This window comes from Colossoma macropomum, unplaced genomic scaffold (assembly GCF_904425465.1).
Source record: "Colossoma macropomum unplaced genomic scaffold, Colossoma_macropomum, whole genome shotgun sequence".
NCBI lineage: Eukaryota > Metazoa > Chordata > Actinopteri > Characiformes > Serrasalmidae > Colossoma > Colossoma macropomum.
In genome coordinates this window covers 467,501-485,331 of record NW_023495965.1, presented here as the reverse complement: position 1 = coordinate 485,331, position 17,831 = coordinate 467,501, and the positions used below count along the sequence as shown (strand labels likewise).

At 44.2% G+C, this 17,831-nt stretch overlaps 1 protein-coding gene across 1 annotated transcript in view; it reads left to right on the top strand.

Annotated features, from left to right (window-relative positions):
* lrp1ba (low density lipoprotein receptor-related protein 1Ba) overlaps positions 1-17,831 on the top strand; it is a 333,352-nt gene that overhangs the window by 235,574 nt on the left and 79,947 nt on the right. Inside the window, exons 53-58 of the mRNA XM_036564311.1 lie at positions 2,235-2,357; positions 3,960-4,100; positions 4,697-4,884; positions 13,400-13,583; positions 13,717-13,802; positions 15,154-15,276. Coding sequence (XP_036420204.1) covers positions 2,235-2,357; positions 3,960-4,100; positions 4,697-4,884; positions 13,400-13,583; positions 13,717-13,802; positions 15,154-15,276 — 845 coding nt within the window. The remainder of the gene's footprint in view (positions 1-2,234; positions 2,358-3,959; positions 4,101-4,696; positions 4,885-13,399; positions 13,584-13,716; positions 13,803-15,153; positions 15,277-17,831) is intronic.

Below are 17,831 nucleotides of genomic sequence, written 5' to 3'. Positions count from 1 at the left end.
GAGCTGCAGCACTGCTCTGCCTCAGGGTGGCGCTGTAGCAGACTGGTTCACCCAGTTGGTCCTTCATAGCCTAGAAACTGTAACTATATTCTGGCTGAGCTATTCTTAAGTTATAGTGTGTAATAGAACTTTGGGCCTGCCGGTGGAGCCTGGCCATTTAACAGGTTCATTTTGTCAGTGGTTCAAAGTGAGGACGCTACTGAAGAAGACACGACAAAGACATGAGTTGTTGTGCTGTATTTGGCCACAGCCACGCCCATGTTTTTTTGCTAACAATTCTCTCTAGGCTTAGCTACATTAAGTTACTTGTTCGGCGGTCAGAAGAAGACTGTACTTGCTCTAAGGGAACCCAGAAGCAGCCTGACTCACCTTCAAAATAAGAGTCCTTGTAAAATAATCCAGAAGATTATTACGCTAGGAAAGTGTCGCTGTAAATTTAAGACGCTGAGCATTTTGTGAACACCCTACAGTATATGCATAAAATAATGTAAATGTTTATAATTCTATCAAGAATGGTGAAGTTCACTGTGTCATGGCTGTGCTTTTTAGAGTCTTATATGACAGAATATCGGTATCATCCATGCTATTAACACCGAGATATTAATCATCGGTTATCGTATCAGCACAGAAGTTCCATATCAAAGCATTGTTTATGCTGTGTGACTTGTAACTTGGGGCAACATATGCCTGCTTATGTGAACGCAGGGTAACACTGCCTGTACAGTCACACAACTGGCACTGCCTTTGTGGTGACAATATAGACACTGCCTGCAAGGTCGTACTACTGACACCGCCTGTATAGTTGCACTACTGACACCGCCTGTATGTTTATACTACTAACACTGCCTGCAAGGTTGCACTACTGACACCGCCTGTATGTTTATACTACTAACACTGCCTTTGTGGTTACACTACAGACACTGCCTGCAAGGTTGCACTACTGACACCGCCTGTATGTTTACACCACTAACACCGCCTTTGTGGTTACGCTATCGACACTGCCTGCAAATTGGCACTACTGACACCGCCTGCATAGTTACACTACTGATACTGCCTTTGTGGTTACACTACTGACACTGTCTGTACAGTTGCACAACTGTCACTGACTTTTTGTTGACACTATAGACACTGCCCGCAAGGTTGCACTGCTGACACTGCCTTTATGGTTACACTACTGACACTGCCTTTGTGGTTACACCACAGACACTGCCTGCAGGGTCGCACTGCTGACACTGACTTTATGGTTACACTACTGACACTGCCTCTGTGGTTACACTGCAGACACTGCCTGCAAGGTCGCACTACTGATACTGCCTGTATGGTTACACTACTGACACTGCCTTTGTGGTTACACTACAGACACTGCCTGCAAATTGGCACTACTGACACGGCCTGCATGGTTACACTACTGATACTGCCTTTGTGGTTACACTACTGACACTGTCTGTACAGTTGCACAACTGTCACTGACTTTTTGTTGACACTATAGACACTGCCCGCCAGGTTGCACTGCTGACACTGCCTTTATGGTTACACTACTGACACTGCCTTTGTGGTTACACTGCAGACATTGCCTGCAAGGTCGCACTGCTGACACTGCCTTTATGGTTACACTACAGACACTGCCTGCAAGGTCACACTACTGATTCTGCCTGTATGGTTACAATACTGACACTGCCTTTGTGGTTACACTGCTGACACTGTCTGTGCAGTTACATTACTGATGCTGCGTGAACATGCTGGCGCTGAAAATCCTGTCATTCTGGTACATGACTGACAAACAGAATACAAATGTTGCCATAAATGATTATCAGAGAAGAGATTTAGCAATGTCAGCTCCTCATGTAAGCTAAGATAAGGCAACAATGAGATGTTCAGCGTTCATGACTCAAAAAAATCAACACAAGTTTATTTTACTGTTGTGGTTGTTGGCAAAATTTGGGAAAACTGAATTCTTGACAGAACATTCAGAATAGTGGAATGCTGCCAGTAGCGGTGTCTCAAATCAGTGGAATATCTGTTGTGCTGCCGTCTGTCAGCCGCCAATATGTGAACGTAACATGCATACCAGATATGTACATTATCTGACCTTCTGTTTTCTCCTTTAATGCATCTCTTTTTGATAGATAATGTAAATCATCTTATCATTCTATCCGTCATCTGGACTAATTCACACTCATCATCTTCTCTGGAATGTCATTCAGAACGTCCTCTCTCTCTTTTTCCTCTATCAGCTCAGAATCACACCTGTTCCGAGGGTTCTTTTCGTTGTCGGAATCAGCTCTGTGTTCCACAGAGTTTCGTGTGCGACCACGATGACGACTGTGGAGACGGTTCAGACGAGTCCCCTGAATGCGGTGAGTGACGCCTCCACATTTCCTTCTGCTCGTGGTCACCATTCACATCAATTTTCATGCTCTCGTTCTCTCTGCTGGACTGACATTGTGCTTATTATCAGAATGACTCATGGTTAATGGAAAAATAATATTCTCTGCAGTGGGACAGAGAGGAGCCTCCGCTGTGCCTCTGCTTCAAGTCCTGAACCCAAGCGCCTCACTATAGTGTTTACTGTGTGTTCGGGTTTACAGTTTATGGTTACACCACTGACATTGTGTACGATACTGTCCGTATGGTTACACCACTGACTCTGCCTTTCAGCATATAATACTGATGCTATCTGTGCAGTGACAATACTGATACTGTGTGGTTACACCACTGACCAGGAATAGTAGTGATTAGATGGTCAGTGTTTAATAAAATATAAAACAAAAATTAGACTGTTACCCACATCTAGTTTAAAACCATTTATTTTAAATTTAGTTATTAATGATAAATATTGCATAACTTTGAAAAAAAATATCAATACATAGATAGTATTTGTTTTGGCTATTACATTTCTTGTCGGAAGCTGGACCATGTGTACTCCCACACGCGACGACATGAGTGGCCTTGAACACACCCACAAGAGACAACCTTGGGGCAATGTACACGACTTGCTGCCTGCTATTGTGAACGCAGGGTATCACTGCCTGTACAGTTATGCGTCTGGCACTGCCTTTGTGGTGACACTACAGACTCTGCCTGCAAGTTTGCACTACTGACACTGCCTTTGTGGTACACTGCTGACACTGTCTGTGCACTTAAATTACTGATACTGCCTAGGTGGTTACACGTCTGACACTTCCTTTGTGGTTACACAACTGACACTGCCCATGAGATTATGCTACTGACCCTGCTTGCGAAGTTACACAACTGACAATGCCTATAAGATTATACTACTGACACTGACTGTAAGGTTATGCAAACGGCACTGCCTTTGTGGATATACTGCTGACACTGTATGTGTGGCCACACTGCAGATGCTGCCTACAAAATTGTACTAGTTACACTGCCTTTGTGGTGACACTACTGACGCTGCCTTTGTGGTTACACCGCTGACATTGCCTGTGCAGTTACACTACTGGCACTGCCTGTGTGGTTGCCGTATCTGACGCTGTCTGTGCAGTTGCACTACTGACACTGACTGTGCAGTTATACTCCTAACACTGCCTTTGTGGTTACACTGCTGACACTGTCTGTGCAGTTACCCTAATGACACTGGCTGTGCGGTTACACTTCTGACGTTGCCTGTGCGGTTACACTGCTAGCGCTGCCCATGTGGTTACACTACTGACACTGTCTGTGTGGTTACCCTACTGACACTGCCTATGAAGTTACACAACTAATGTAGAGGGAGCAAATGAGTGAGTATGTGTTTGAAGGAGTAGTGGAGTGAGTAAGTGACGGGTTGAGTGAGGGAGTGAAGAGGTGAGCGAGTGAGTCATGGGGCTAATGGGAGAGTGAGTTAATTAGTCTTTTCTCTCTCTCTCTCTCTCTCTCTCTCTCTCTCTCTCTCTCTTTCTCTCTCTCTCTCTCTTTCTCTCTTCTCTCTCTCTCTCTCTCTCTCTCTCTCCCACTAGACTACCGTGTGTGTTTAGAGGCTGAGTTTCGCTGTACAGATGGGCGGTGTTTACCCAGCGCCCAATGGGAGTGTGATGGTTTCCCCGACTGTCTCGACCAATCAGACGAGCCGCCACTGAACCCCAAGTGCTCCGCCGCAGGCAAGGCCTCTCTCTCTCTGTACCTGTTTGATTGACAGGTCCCAGCACCCCAGGGCCTTCTGGGATTTGTAGTAACACCTGTTTCTCCCTCTCTGTTTCTCTCTGGAGGCTCAGCACTCACGCTGCTCTCCAGCGCTGCTGTGTTTTTACCTTCCAGTTTCTGCTTTGATGGCAAGAAACACAGCGTACTGCAGTGTGTGTGTGTGTGTGTGTGTGTGTGTGTGTGTGTGTGTGTGTGGGTGTTGGTTTGCCAAAGGTAGTTGCCCTCACAGCTTCATGTTTTCTTTCATCTAATTCATTCTCTCATATATCAGCCGACAGAGCGGCACACTGTATCTTTAGTGTTTAAGATATTTATTAAATATATTTCTGTTATTGTTATTTATTTATGGAAAACCAACAAGAAACATGATTTCCTCAGATGCCCTAAAAAACTTGATGAGCAGTGTACTCAATTGTTAGTCCAGCGCTTCATCTATATTCCTGACTTCGTTATTTCTTTGTGTTATTACACTTTAATAGCATTATAATAACACATGAATAAATATGTTTTGAACCCGTTTCTCATATCTTTTGTCCGTGTGTGTGTGTTTTAGAAAGTTTGTGCAATGGGTCGGTTTTCATGTGTGCCAATGGCCGCTGCGTCCCGCTGGGCAGTGTGTGTGATCACCGTGACGACTGCGGTGACCAATCAGACGAGTGGAACTGCGGAGTTAACGAGTGTTTGAATCGCCGAGTCAGCGGCTGCTCACAGGACTGTCAGGACATGCCTGTAGGGTACAAGGTATGTTCATTCGGTCATTAATAACACGTTCATACAGTCATTAATAACACGTTCATACAGTCATTAATAACACGTTCATAAAGTCATTAATAGTGCATTAATTGTCATTACGGCTTTCATAGAGTCATTATTAATACTTTCATTCAGTCATTATTATAGCCGGTCGTTGTGTCGTGTTTGAGTTGTGTTGAGTGTAGAGTGGTTTTAGCTGGTCGCTGTGTTGTGTTTGAGTTGTGTTGAGTGTAGAGTGGTTTTAGCTGGTCGCTGTGTTGTGTTTGAGTTGTGTTGAGTGTAGAGTGGTTTTAGCTGGTCGCTGTGTTGTGTTTGAGTTGTGTTGAGTGTGTAGAGTGGTTTTAGCTGGTCGTTGTGTTGTGTTTGAGTTGTGTTGAGTGTAGAGTGGTTTTAGCTGGTCGTTGTGTTGTGTTTGAGTTGTGTTGAGTGTAGAGTGGTTTTAGCTGGTTGTTGTGTTGTGTTTGAGTTGTGTTGAGTGTAGAGTGGTTTTAGCTGGTCGCTGTGTTGTGTTTGAGTTGTGTTGAGTGTGTAGAGTGGTTTTAGCTGGTCGTTGTGTTGTGTTTGAGTTGTGTTGAGTGTGTAGAGTGGTTTTAGCTGGTTGTTGTGTCGTGTTTGAGTTGTGTAGAGTGTAGAGTGGTTTTAGCTGGTCGTTGTGTTGTGTTTGAGTTGTGTTGAGTGTAGAGTGGTTTTAGCTGGTCGTTGTGTCGTGTTTGAGTTGTGTTGAGTGTGTAGAGTGGTTTTAGCTGGTCGTTGTGTTGTGTTTGAGTTGTGTTGAGTGTAGAGTGGTTTTAGCTGGTCGTTGTGTCGTGTTTGAGTTGTGTTGAGTGTGGAGTGGTTTTAGCCGGTCGTTGTGTTGTGTTTGAGTTGTGTTGAGTGTAGAGTGGTTTTAGCTGGTCGGTGTATTTGAGTTGTGTTGAGTGTAGAGTGGTTTTAGCTGGTCGGTGTGTTTGAGTTGTGTTGAGTGTAGAGTGGTTTTAGCTGGTCGTTGTGTTGTGTTTGAGTTGTGTTGAGTGTGTAGAGTGGTTTTAGCCGGTCGTTGTGTTTGAGTTCTGTTGAGTGTAGAGTGGTTTTAGCCGGTCGTTGTGTTGTGTTTGAGTTGTGTTGAGTGTAGAGTGGTTTTAGCTGGTCGTTGTGTCGTGTTTGAGTTCTGTTGAGTGTAGAGTGGTTTTAGCCGGTCGTTGTGTCGTGTTTGAGTTGTGTTGAGTGTAGAGTGGTTTTAGCTGGTCGTTGTGTCGTGTTTGAGTTGTGTTGAGTGTAGAGTGGTTTTAGCTGGTCGTTGTGTCGTGTTTGAGTTGTGTTGAGTGTGTAGAGTGGTTTTAGCCGGTCGTTGTGTCGTGTTTGAGTTGTGTTGAGTGTAGAGTGGTTTTAGCCGGTCGTTGTGTCGTGTTTGAGTTGTGTTGAGTGTAGAGTGGTTTTAGCCGGTCGTTGTGTCGTGTTTGAGTTGTGTTGAGTGTAGAGTGGTTTTAGCTGGTCCTTGTGTTGTGTTTGAGTTGTGTTGAGTGTGTAGAGTGGTTTTAGCTGGTCGTTGTGTTGTGTTTGAGTTGTGTTGAGTGTAGAGTGGTTTTAGCTGGTCGTTGTGTTGTGTTTGAGTTGTGTTGAGTGTGTAGAGTGGTTTTAGCTGGTTGTTGTGTTGTGTTTGAGTTGTGTTGAGTGTGTAGAGTGGTTTTAGCTGGTCATTGTGTCGTGTTTGAGTTGTGTTGAGTGTGTAGAGTGGTTTTAGCTGGTCGTTATATTGTGTTTGAGTTGTGTTGAGTGTAGAGTGGTTTTAGCCGGTCGTTGTGTTGTGTTTGAGTTGTGTTGAGTGTGTAGAGTGGTTTTAGCTGGTCGTTGTGTTGTGTTTGAGTTGTGTTGAGTGTAGAGTGGTTTTAGCTGGTCGCTGTGTTGTGTTTGAGTTGTGTTGAGTGTGTAGAGTGGTTTTAGCTGGTCGCTGTGTTGTGTTTGAGTTGTGTTGAGTGTGTAGAGTGGTTTTAGCTGGTCGTTGTGTTGTGTTTGAGTTGTGTTGAGTGTGTAGAGTGGTTTTAGCTGGTCGTTATATTGTGTTTGAGTTGTGTTGAGTGTAGAGTAGTTTTAGCTGGTCGTTGTGTTGTGTTTGAGTTGTGTTGAGTGTGTAGAGTGGTTTTAGCTGGTCGTTGTGTTGTGTTTGAGTTGTGTTGAGTGTGTAGAGTGGTTTTAGCTGGTTGTTGTGTTGTGTTTGAGTTGTGTTGAGTGTGTAGAGTGGTTTTAGCTGGTTGTTGTGTCGTGTTTGAGTTGTGTAGAGTGTAGAGTGGTTTTAGCTGGTCGTTGTGTTGGGTTTGAGTTGTGTTGAGTGTAGAGTGGTTTTAGCTGGTCGTTGTGTCGTGTTTGAGTTGTGTTGAGTGTAGAGTAGTTTTAGCTGGTCGTTGTGTTGTGTTTGAGTTGTGTTGAGTGTAGAGTGGTTTTAGCTGGTCGTTGTGTCGTGTTTGAGTTGTGTTGAGTGTGGAGTGGTTTTAGCCGGTCGTTGTGTCGTGTTTGAGTTGTGTTGAGTGTAGTGTGGTTTTAGCTGGTCGTTGTGTTTGAGTTGTGTTGAGTGTAGAGTGGTTTTAGCTGGTCGTTGTGTTGTGTTTGAGTTGTGTTGAGTGTAGAGTGGTTTTAGCTGGTCGTTGTGTTTGAGTTGTGTTGAGTGTAGAGTGGTTTTAGCTGGTCGTTGTGTTGTGTTTGAGTTGTGTTGAGTGTAGAGTGGTTTTAGCCGGTCGTTGTGTTGTGTTTGAGTTGTGTTGAGTGTAGAGTGGTTTTAGCCGGTCGTTGTGTCGTGTTTGAGTTGTGTTGAGTGTAGAGTGGTTTTAGCCGGTCGTTGTGTCGTGTTTGAGTTGTGTTGAGTGTAGAGTGGTTTTAGCCGGTCGTTGTGTCGTGTTTGAGTTGTGTTGAGTGTAGAGTGGTTTTAGCTGGTCGTTGTGTCGTGTTTGAGTTGTGTTGAGTGTAGAGTGGTTTTAGCTGGTCGTTGTGTTGTGTTTGAGTTGTGTTGAGTGTGTAGAGTGGTTTTAGCTGGTCGTTGTGTCGTGTTTGAGTTGTGTTGAGTGTGTAGAGTGGTTTTAGCCGGTCGTTGTGTTGTGTTTGAGTTGTGTTGAGTGTAGAGTGGTTTTAGCCGGTCGTTGTGTCGTGTTTGAGTTGTGTTGAGTGTAGAGTGGTTTTAGCCGGTCATTGTGTCGTGTTTGAGTTGTGTTGAGTGTAGAGTGGTTTTAGCTGGTCCTTGTGTTGTGTTTGAGTTGTGTTGAGTGTAGAGTGGTTTTAGCTGGTCGTTGTGTTGTGTTTGAGTTGTGTTGAGTGTGTAGAGTGGTTTTAGCTGGTCGTTATATTGTGTTTGAGTTGTGTTGAGTGTAGAGTAGTTTTAGCTGGTCGTTGTGTTGTGTTTGAGTTGTGTTGAGTGTGTAGAGTGGTTTTAGCTGGTCGTTGTGTTGTGTTTGAGTTGTGTTGAGTGTGTAGAGTGGTTTTAGCTGGTTGTTGTGTTGTGTTTGAGTTGTGTTGAGTGTGTAGAGTGGTTTTAGCTGGTTGTTGTGTTGTGTTTGAGTTGTGTTGAGTGTGTAGAGTGGTTTTAGCTGGTCGTTGTGTTGTGTTTGAGTTGTGTTGAGTGTGTAGAGTGGTTTTAGCTGGTCGTTATATTGTGTTTGAGTTGTGTTGAGTGTAGAGTAGTTTTAGCTGGTCGTTGTGTTGTGTTTGAGTTGTGTTGAGTGTGTAGAGTGGTTTTAGCTGGTCGTTATATTGTGTTTGAGTTGTGTTGAGTGTGGAGTGGTTTTAGCCGGTCGTTGTGTCGTGTTTGAGTTGTGTTGAGTGTAGAGTGGTTTTAGCCGGTCGTTGTGTTGTGTTTGAGTTGTGTTGAGTGTAGAGTAGTTTTAGCTGGTCGTTGTGTTGTGTTTGAGTTGTGTTGAGTGTAGAGTGGTTTTAGCCGGTCGTTGTGTTGTGTTTGAGTTGTGTTGAGTGTAGAGTGGTTTTAGCTGGTCGTTGTGTCGTGTTTGAGTTGTGTTGAGTGTAGAGTAGTTTTAGCTGGTCGTTGTGTTGTGTTTGAGTTGTGTTGAGTGTAGAGTGGTTTTAGCTGGTCGTTGTGTTGTGTTTGAGTTGTGTTGAGTGTAGAGTAGTTTTAGCTGGTCGTTGTGTTGTGTTTGAGTTGTGTTGAGTGTAGAGTGGTTTTAGCTGGTCGTTGTGTTGTGTTTGAGTTGTGTTGAGTGTGTAGAGTGGTTTTAGCCGGTCGTTGTGTTTGAGTTCTGTTGAGTGTAGAGTGGTTTTAGCTGGTCGTTGTGTTGTGTTTGAGTTGTGTTGAGTGTGTAGAGTGGTTTTAGCTGGTCGTTGTGTTTGAGTTGTGTTGAGTGTGTAGAGTGGTTTTAGCTGGTCGTTGTGTCGTGTTTGAGTTGTGTTGAGTGTAGAGTAGTTTTAGCTGGTCGTTGTGTTTGAGTTGTGTTGAGTGTGTAGAGTGGTTTTAGCTGGTCGTTGTGTTTGAGTTGTGTTGAGTGTGTAGAGTGGTTTTAGCCGGTCGTTGTGTCGTGTTTGAGTTGTGTTGAGTGTAGAGTGGTTTTAGCTGGTCGTTGTGTTTGAGTTGTGTTGAGTGTAGAGTGGTTTTAGCTGGTCGTTGTGTTTGAGTTGTGTTGAGTGTGTAGAGTGGTTTTAGCCGGTCGTTGTGTCGTGTTTGAGTTGTGTTGAGTGTAGAGTGGTTTTAGCTGGTCGTTGTGTTTGAGTTGTGTTGAGTGTGTAGAGTGGTTTTAGTTGGTCCTTGTGTTGTGTTTGAGTTGTGTTGAGTGTAGAGTGGTTTTAGTTGGTCCTTGTGTTGTGTTTGAGTTGTGTTGAGTGTAGAGTGGTTTTAGCCGGTCATTGTGTCGTGTTTGAGTTGTGTTGAGTGTAGAGTGGTTTTAGTTGGTCCTTGTGTTGTGTTTGAGTTGTGTTGAGTGTGTAGAGTGGTTTTAGCCGGTCGTTGTGTTGTGTTTGAGTTGTGTTGAGTGTGTAGAGTGGTTTTAGCTGGTCGTTGTGTTTGAGTTGTGTTGAGTGTGTAGAGTGGTTTTAGCTGGTCGTTGTGTCGTGTTTGAGTTGTGTTGAGTGTAGAGTAGTTTTAGCTGGTCGTTGTGTTTGAGTTGTGTTGAGTGTGTAGAGTGGTTTTAGCTGGTCGTTGTGTTTGAGTTGTGTTGAGTGTGTAGAGTGGTTTTAGCCGGTCGTTGTGTCGTGTTTGAGTTGTGTTGAGTGTAGAGTGGTTTTAGCTGGTCGTTGTGTTTGAGTTGTGTTGAGTGTAGAGTGGTTTTAGCTGGTCGTTGTGTTTGAGTTGTGTTGAGTGTGTAGAGTGGTTTTAGCCGGTCGTTGTGTCGTGTTTGAGTTGTGTTGAGTGTAGAGTGGTTTTAGCTGGTCGTTGTGTTTGAGTTGTGTTGAGTGTGTAGAGTGGTTTTAGTTGGTCCTTGTGTTGTGTTTGAGTTGTGTTGAGTGTGTAGAGTGGTTTTAGTTGGTCCTTGTGTTGTGTTTGAGTTGTGTTGAGTGTAGAGTGGTTTTAGCCGGTCATTGTGTCGTGTTTGAGTTGTGTTGAGTGTAGAGTGGTTTTAGTTGGTCCTTGTGTTGTGTTTGAGTTGTGTTGAGTGTGTAGAGTGGTTTTAGCCGGTCGTTGTGTTGTGTTTGAGTTGTGTTGAGTGTAGAGTAGTTTTAGCCGGTCGTTGTGTCGTGTTTGAGTTGTGTTGAATGTGGAGTGGTTTTAGCCGGTCATTGTGTCGTGTTTGAGTTGTGTTGAGTGTAGAGTGGTTTTAGTTGGTCCTTGTGTTGTGTTTGAGTTGTGTTGAGTGTGTAGAGTGGTTTTAGCTGGTCGTTGTGTTGTGTTTGAGTTGTGTTGAGTGTAGAGTGGTTTTAGCTGGTCGTTGTGTCGTGTTTGAGTTGTGTTGAGTGTGTAGAGTGGTTTTAGCTGGTCGTTGTGTCGTGTTTGAGTTGTGTTGAGTGTGTAGAGTGGTTTTAGCTGGTCGTTGTGTCGTGTTTGAGTTGTGTTGAGTGTGTAGAGTGGTTTTAGCTGGTCGTTGTGTTGTGTTTGAGTTGTGTTGAGTGTAGAGTGGCTTTAGCTGGTCGTTGTGTTGTGTTTGAGTTGTGTTGAGTGTAGAGTGGTTTTAGCTGGTCGTTGTGTTGTGTTTGAGTTGTGTTGAGTGTAGAGTGGTTTTAGCTGGTTGTTGTGTCGTGTTTGAGTTGTGTTGAGTGTAGAGTGGTTTTAGCTGGTCGTTGTGTCGTGTTTGAGTTGTGTTGAGTGTAGAGTGGTTTTAGCTGGTTGTTGTGTTGTGTTTGAGTTGTGTTGAGTGTAGAGTGGTTTTAGCTGGTCCTTGTGTTGTGTTTGAGTTGTGTTGAGTGTGTAGAGTGGTTTTAGCTGGTCGTTGTGTTGTGTTTGAGTTGTGTTGAGTGTAGAGTGGTTTTAGCTGGTCGTTGTGTTGTGTTTGAGTTGTGTTGAGTGTGTAGAGTGGTTTTAGCTGGTCGTTGTGTTGTGTTTGAGTTGTGTTGAGTGTAGAGTGGTTTTAGCCGGTCGTTGTGTTGTGTTTGAGTTGTGTTGAGTGTGTAGAGTGGTTTTAGCCGGTCGTTGTGTTGTGTTTGAGTTGTGTTGAGTGTGTAGAGTGGTTTTAGCCGGTCGTTGTGTTGTGTTTGAGTTGTGTTGAGTGTGTAGAGTGGTTTTAGCCGGTCGTTGTGTTGTGTTTGAGTTGTGTTGAGTGTGTAGAGTAGTTTTAGCTGGTCGTTGTGTTGTGTTTGAGTTGTGTTGAGTGTGTAGAGTGGTTTTAGCCGGTCGTTGTGTTGTGTTTGAGTTGTGTTGAGTGTAGAGTGGTTTTAGCCGGTCGTTGTGTCGTGTTTGAGTTGTGTTGAGTGTGTAGAGTGGTTTTAGCTGGTCGTTGTGTTGTGTTTGAGTTGTGTTGAGTGTAGAGTGGTTTTAGCTGGTCGTTATATTGTGTTTGAGTTGTGTTGAGTGTAGAGTAGTTTTAGCTGGTCGTTGTGTTGTGTTTGAGTTGTGTTGAGTGTAGAGTAGTTTTAGCTGGTCGTTGTGTTGTGTTTGAGTTGTGTTGTGTGTACGGTGGTCTTTTTGAGCTGGTTGCCTGTTGAGATTGATGCTGCTGGCAGATGCTGCAGTTTTCTCAGCACTGCGGTCAGGAGAAGCATCATTATCCCCGATCTGGACAGCAGTGACACAAATTTATATTTCCTTCCTGGATCTGGACACATACAAGCTCCCAGAGTGATAATGAAACTTCTTCACGCTCCTCAAACTCCAATCTCCTGGAGTGGGCGTAAACAAAAGGATCGTCCAATCAGGGTTCACCTTTCTTATGGAATTGTTTCCTAAGCAGTTCCTCGTGGATTTAACGCTGTTTACTGTATCAGCTTTAGCTCATATGAACCGAACACAGCAGCAGCAGTGAGAGAGGGATTGAGGGGGCTGTTGTTTTGGTGAATAGCGGACCGCCTGACAGCTGGGACAGTCTGCTCTGACACACACACACACACACACAGGCGGAGTGTATGATTGGAGGGAGACTGGCAGGTAGGACAGGCTAGTTTGGCACGTGTCACCGCGGATACGGCTGCCGTGTGACACTCCGACTTTCAGACACCTTCAAACAGCCAAGGACACTCTGCTGCTGCTGCTGTCAGCCCGAGCTGGAATTTCACCTCATTCCTCTCCGTCACTATCACAGCTAAACCTCCACAGCTCTGCCACAACCAGCTCACCTTCGTTAGAGTCATTAATAGAAGTTATTTTATCAAAATGATTAAATATTTAATATTTAAGTTTTTTAGGTGGAATTCATTTTCGGACAAAATGATTATCTAGACATTCTTCTAAAATGAAGGTCTTAATAGTGAGTCTGTGCTGCAGTAACAGCCTCTACTCTTCTGGGAAGCTTTACGCTAGATGGTGGAACATTGCTGTGAGGATTTGATTGAAGAGTTCTCCAGCTGTTACCAGCTTGACATTGTCACGATAGCAGAACCCTTTTAGGTGCTTTATAGAACCATATACAACACATTCTCCATCAGTCTGCAGAGAATAGCAGCGCACATTATTTTTCTGCATATATTTGAATGGCCACGCCCATCTCTATTGTTTTCCTACTCATTCCCCTCCCCAATATATTTGAATGACCATACTTTCATTAATGTATTCCTGACTCATTCCCCTCCCACATATATTTGCATGGCCTTGGCCACACCTGCCATTTTTCCACGCCTTCCATTGCCCATAAATTTGAATAGCCACGCCCATCCTCGGTATTTTCCAACTTGTTATCCAGCCACTTATATTATAATAGCCATGTCCATCATTAATGTCTCCCAGCATTGTATATTTGAATGGCCACGCCCATCATTAATGTTATCAGACTTGGCACTCTCCCACATGTATTTGCATAGCCACACCCAAACCCAGTATTTTCCCACCTGGTACCCAGCTACATATATTTGAATAGCCACGCCCCTCTCTATTCATGCCCTCCCCCATCCAGACTGTTTCCTCACTCGTTCTCCTCCCTGTAATTTCTCGTTGTCCGACTTTGCTGTGTAGTGCACGTGCTGGCCGGGTTTCCGTCTGAAGGCGGATGGACGGACGTGTGTGGACGTGGACGAGTGTGTGGAGAGTTTCCCCTGCAGCCAGCAGTGCATCAACACGTACGGCTCGTTCAAGTGCCTGTGTGTGGACGGATACCAAAGAGTGGACGCTGACCCGCACAGCTGCAGAGCCATCACAGGTACACAAAAGCATTTCGTGCCAACGTAAACAAAGGAGAGGTTTTGAACTTGAAACATCTGATTGATCATGTTTTTCAAAAGGTAAAGGTCCTTTTGAACCATGTGTTTCTTTTCTCTCTCTTTTGCGTCCAGCGGAGGAGCCGTTTCTGATTCTGGCTGACCATCATGAGATCAGAAAGATCAGCCTGGACGGGTCAAACTACACCCTCCTGAAGCAGGTAAGACCACTGCTTCTTAAAACATGACCATAACGCTGCAGCGTCTCCTCCCCTCTCTGGCTTTCATCAGCGTTACGGACAGATGGGCCGAGAGCCACTGATCTCAGATCAGCCTCATTAGAGACACCGAGAGCTTCCAGAGCTTCACTTTACTGCCTGCGGGGTCTCTCTAACTTTGTGTGTCCTGCTTTAATAAAATGTTCCGGCATATGGAGACTCACATTTTCATCATCAGTATCGGAGAGACGCTGACATCAGCAGCATGAGCAGATTTTAGGATCCTAAAACATCTTTTTAATCAAAAAGAGGCTTTAAATTAAAACCTCGACTCATATTACAGTGATACTCATATATAGTGGAGCTAGAAGGAAGGAGTTTCTAATAAAGTGGCCAGTTAGTGGAAGTAGAATGTGGGTGTTTCTAATAAAGAGGCCAAATAGTGGAAGTACAAGGTGAGTGTTTCTAATAAAGTGGCCAGTTAGTGGAAGTAGAATGTGGGTGTTTCTAATAAAGTGGCCAGTAAGTGAAAGCACAAGTTAGATGTTTCTAATAAAGTGGCCAGTTAGTGGAAGTAGAATGTGGGTGTTTCTAATAAAGAGGCCAAATAGTGGAAGTACAAGGTGGGTGTTTCTAATAAAGTGGCCAGTTAGAAGAAGTAGAAAGTAGGTGATTCCAATAAAGTGGCCAGTTAGTGCACAAGATAGTTGTTTCTAGTAAAGTGGCCAGTGAGTGGAAGCACAAGGTGGGTGTTTCTAATAAAGTGGCCAGTTAGTCAAGGCACAGTGTAGATGTTTCCAATAAATTGGCCAGGTAGTGGAAGCACAAGGTGAGTGTTTCTAATAAAGTGGCCAGTTATTCAAAGCACAAGGTAGTGTTGTGTGATAGTGGTGGGTCTGGATGCTAAATCAGGGAGCAAATCAGGTAAAATCAAAAAGCCAAACTGTCGCTTTAATGCAGGTACAAAACAAAGGCCACCGTGATGTACAGGCTCCATGCTCCGGTACTGCAGTCTGTTTATCAGAAACTGCGCTGTGATCTGATCAAACAGGCCGTGGGTCATTACTGGCTCAGTTAGAAGGTTTTGATAGATGTTGGTCACTGAGTTAATGACCTGCAGGGTAGAATGTTGTGTTATTGGAGAAACGAGGCAATTAGATCATCAGCAGATATGAATTTTAAATGGTTAAAGATCATTACGGTGTTTTTATTGTGTGGCTTATGGCTTTTTTAATAACGGTCTCTCTCTCGCTTTCTCTCTCTGTCTCTTCTCTTTTTATCTCTACTGGTTTTCGTTCTTTCTCTGTCTAACTTTTTCTTTTCTTTCTCTCTCTCTCTGTCTCTCTCTCTGCAGGGTCTCAGTAACGTTCTCTCTCTAGACTTCGACTACAGGAAGGAGCTGATCTTCTGGATTGATACGAGCAGGCCGAGTGGACGCAGGATAAACAGAATGCGCCTCAATGGGAGTGACCTCAAGGTGAGCGTGGATGATGAGAAGGTGAACGTCAGGGTTAGATTACACAGGTACTAAACCCTTAGGAACCTGCACTTCAGGAACTTCAGCTGCTCTTCATCAGTTGTTTGGTTCCTTTAGAAGGCTTTCAGTGATGATTTGCTTCCCGACAGTCAGGAATAGCACAACGTCTACTCATTTGCTCACACTTTCCACTCAATGACCCTGTCTGCAGTAACAACACTCCATATCACTTCAGGATCAGGTGACGCTATACTGCTGTAGCTGAATGGTGGAGCTAAACTGCTGTAGCTGAATGGTGGAGCTAAACTGCTGTAGCTGAATGGTGGGGCTAAACTGCTGTAGGCTGAATGGGTGGGGCTAAACTGCTATAGGCTACATGGGTGGGGTTACACTGCTATAGGCTACGTGGGTGGGGTTACACTGCTGTAGGCTGAATGGGTGGAGCTAAGCTGCTGTTGGCTGAATGGGTGGAGTTACACTGCTGTAGGCTACGTGGGTGGGGTTACACTGCTGTAGGCTGAATGGGTGGAGCTAAGCTGCTGTTGGCTGAATGGGTGGAGCTAAACTGCTGTAGACTGAAAGGTTTGGTTTACACTGCTATAGGCTACATGGTTGGGTTTACACTGCTATAGACTACATGGGTGGGGTTACGCTGCTATAGGCTACATGGTTGGGTTTACACTGCTATAGACTACATGGTTGGGTTTACACTGCTATAGACTACATGGGTGGGTTTACACTGCTATAGGCTACATGGGTGGGGTTACGCTGCTATAGACTACATGGTTGGGTTTACACTGCTATAGACTACATGGGTGGGTTTACACTGCTATAGACTACATGGGTGGGTTTACACTGCTATAGACTACATGGGTTGGGTTTACACTGCTATAGACTACATGGTTGGGTTTACACTGCTATAGACTACATGGTTGGGTTTACACTGCTATAGACTACATGGGTGGGGTTACATTGCTGTAGGCTGAATGGGTGGGTTTACACTGCTATAGACTACATGGGTGGGGTTACACTGCTATAGGCTACATGGGTGGGGTTACATTGCTGTAGGCTGAATGGGTGGTCATATAGTGACATCACACCTGATATAAATTGAGAGCAGGCGGATCTTTTTTAGTATTTCATTTCAATAAAGCACAAACAATTTGATTTTCTAGCTATGGACGCTTTAAATGAATTGGCAGAGCTCTGTGCGCCTACTTTAAATCGGATATTTGATCAGATGTATACAGTGAGAGGCTGTTCGTCGCTCCAATCCTCCTGTGGACCTCATTAAGAAATATCTACGCCTTCCAAATGAGTTTTACTTGTTAAACGGAGAGCTTCCTCAGCCTCTCTTCACGCCCCCGTCCCGTCCCGTCCCGTCCCCCATATGTACGCTAATAAATTCCCCGTTAATTGCCGCTGTAGGGCTCGCCCGGTCTGTTCTAACTTGGCTCGAATGCGCATCCTCAGCTCGGATAAGAGCGAAAACTCAAAGCGAGCGCTTTTCTCTTAAGCGCAGCAGCAGGCGGGAGGGCGCAAACAGCTCAAAGATAAAATGATTAAAAGATTCCGGCGAGGCGCCAGCTGGGGACCGCATTGTTTATTCCGAACAGGAGGGCATTTATTTATTTCCCAAACATTACAAACGGTAAATCGTTGCTAAGAGAAGTTTTTAAAGCTTATTTTTGTGGGGTTTGGGGGGAAATTTTTGTAAGTTGGGATAATTACCAGCGCTGTTGGCCTCTTAGCGTGGTTTTAAGCTCATTTACATTTGGCTGGATGAAAGAGGCCAGAACAAGGCTGTTTATCCACTAAATTACCACCAGAGCGTGTTTCTGCGCTCAGACACTGATGTTTTTCTGCTTTGTTTGTTTCCTGCCCTGTAACCCTTGTTAATGTGCTATGCTAATTATCATATTAATGTATTGTGGGTGAGGCACAGTCCCTGTTTTTTGTTTTTTTTAAGTGAACACTCAATAAAAAAGGGAGAAAAAAGGGAACATTTTTGTATAAACTGGGCTGTGAGAGGAAATTAGCTGCTTTAACTAAGACGCTAGTTATCAGTGCTACATTTACTCTCTCTTATAAACGAATCAGCTCTAAACATCGATAAAAACACACTGTAGTACAGCAGAGTGTTTGAACGTGTGCTGCATGTCAGATCTGCCCTAGGCTGGTTTGATATTGTTCACTTTCTGTAAATACCACATCTATTATAATGCATTAAAAACATTATAAATACGGCTATAAATGTTGTTAAAATGCACGTAGCCCTGCTTATTATGCATTATGAATTGTTAACATGATGTGTTACAAATAGTGTTATAAATAGTTTCTCTGCTGATTGTTTTGTGAGCTGTCTTCTTGGCCAGGCCTCCCTTTTAAAATAGATTTTAATCTCAATGTGAGTTAGCCTGGTTATATAAAGGTAAAATAAAAATAAAATAATAAAGCAATAAGCCACGATAGGCTGTGCATTACAGTGAGTTTATCACACTAAACATAGCGGCCTGAGAAACTTCTCCACCTCTGGCTCGCTGTCTGCGTCGCGT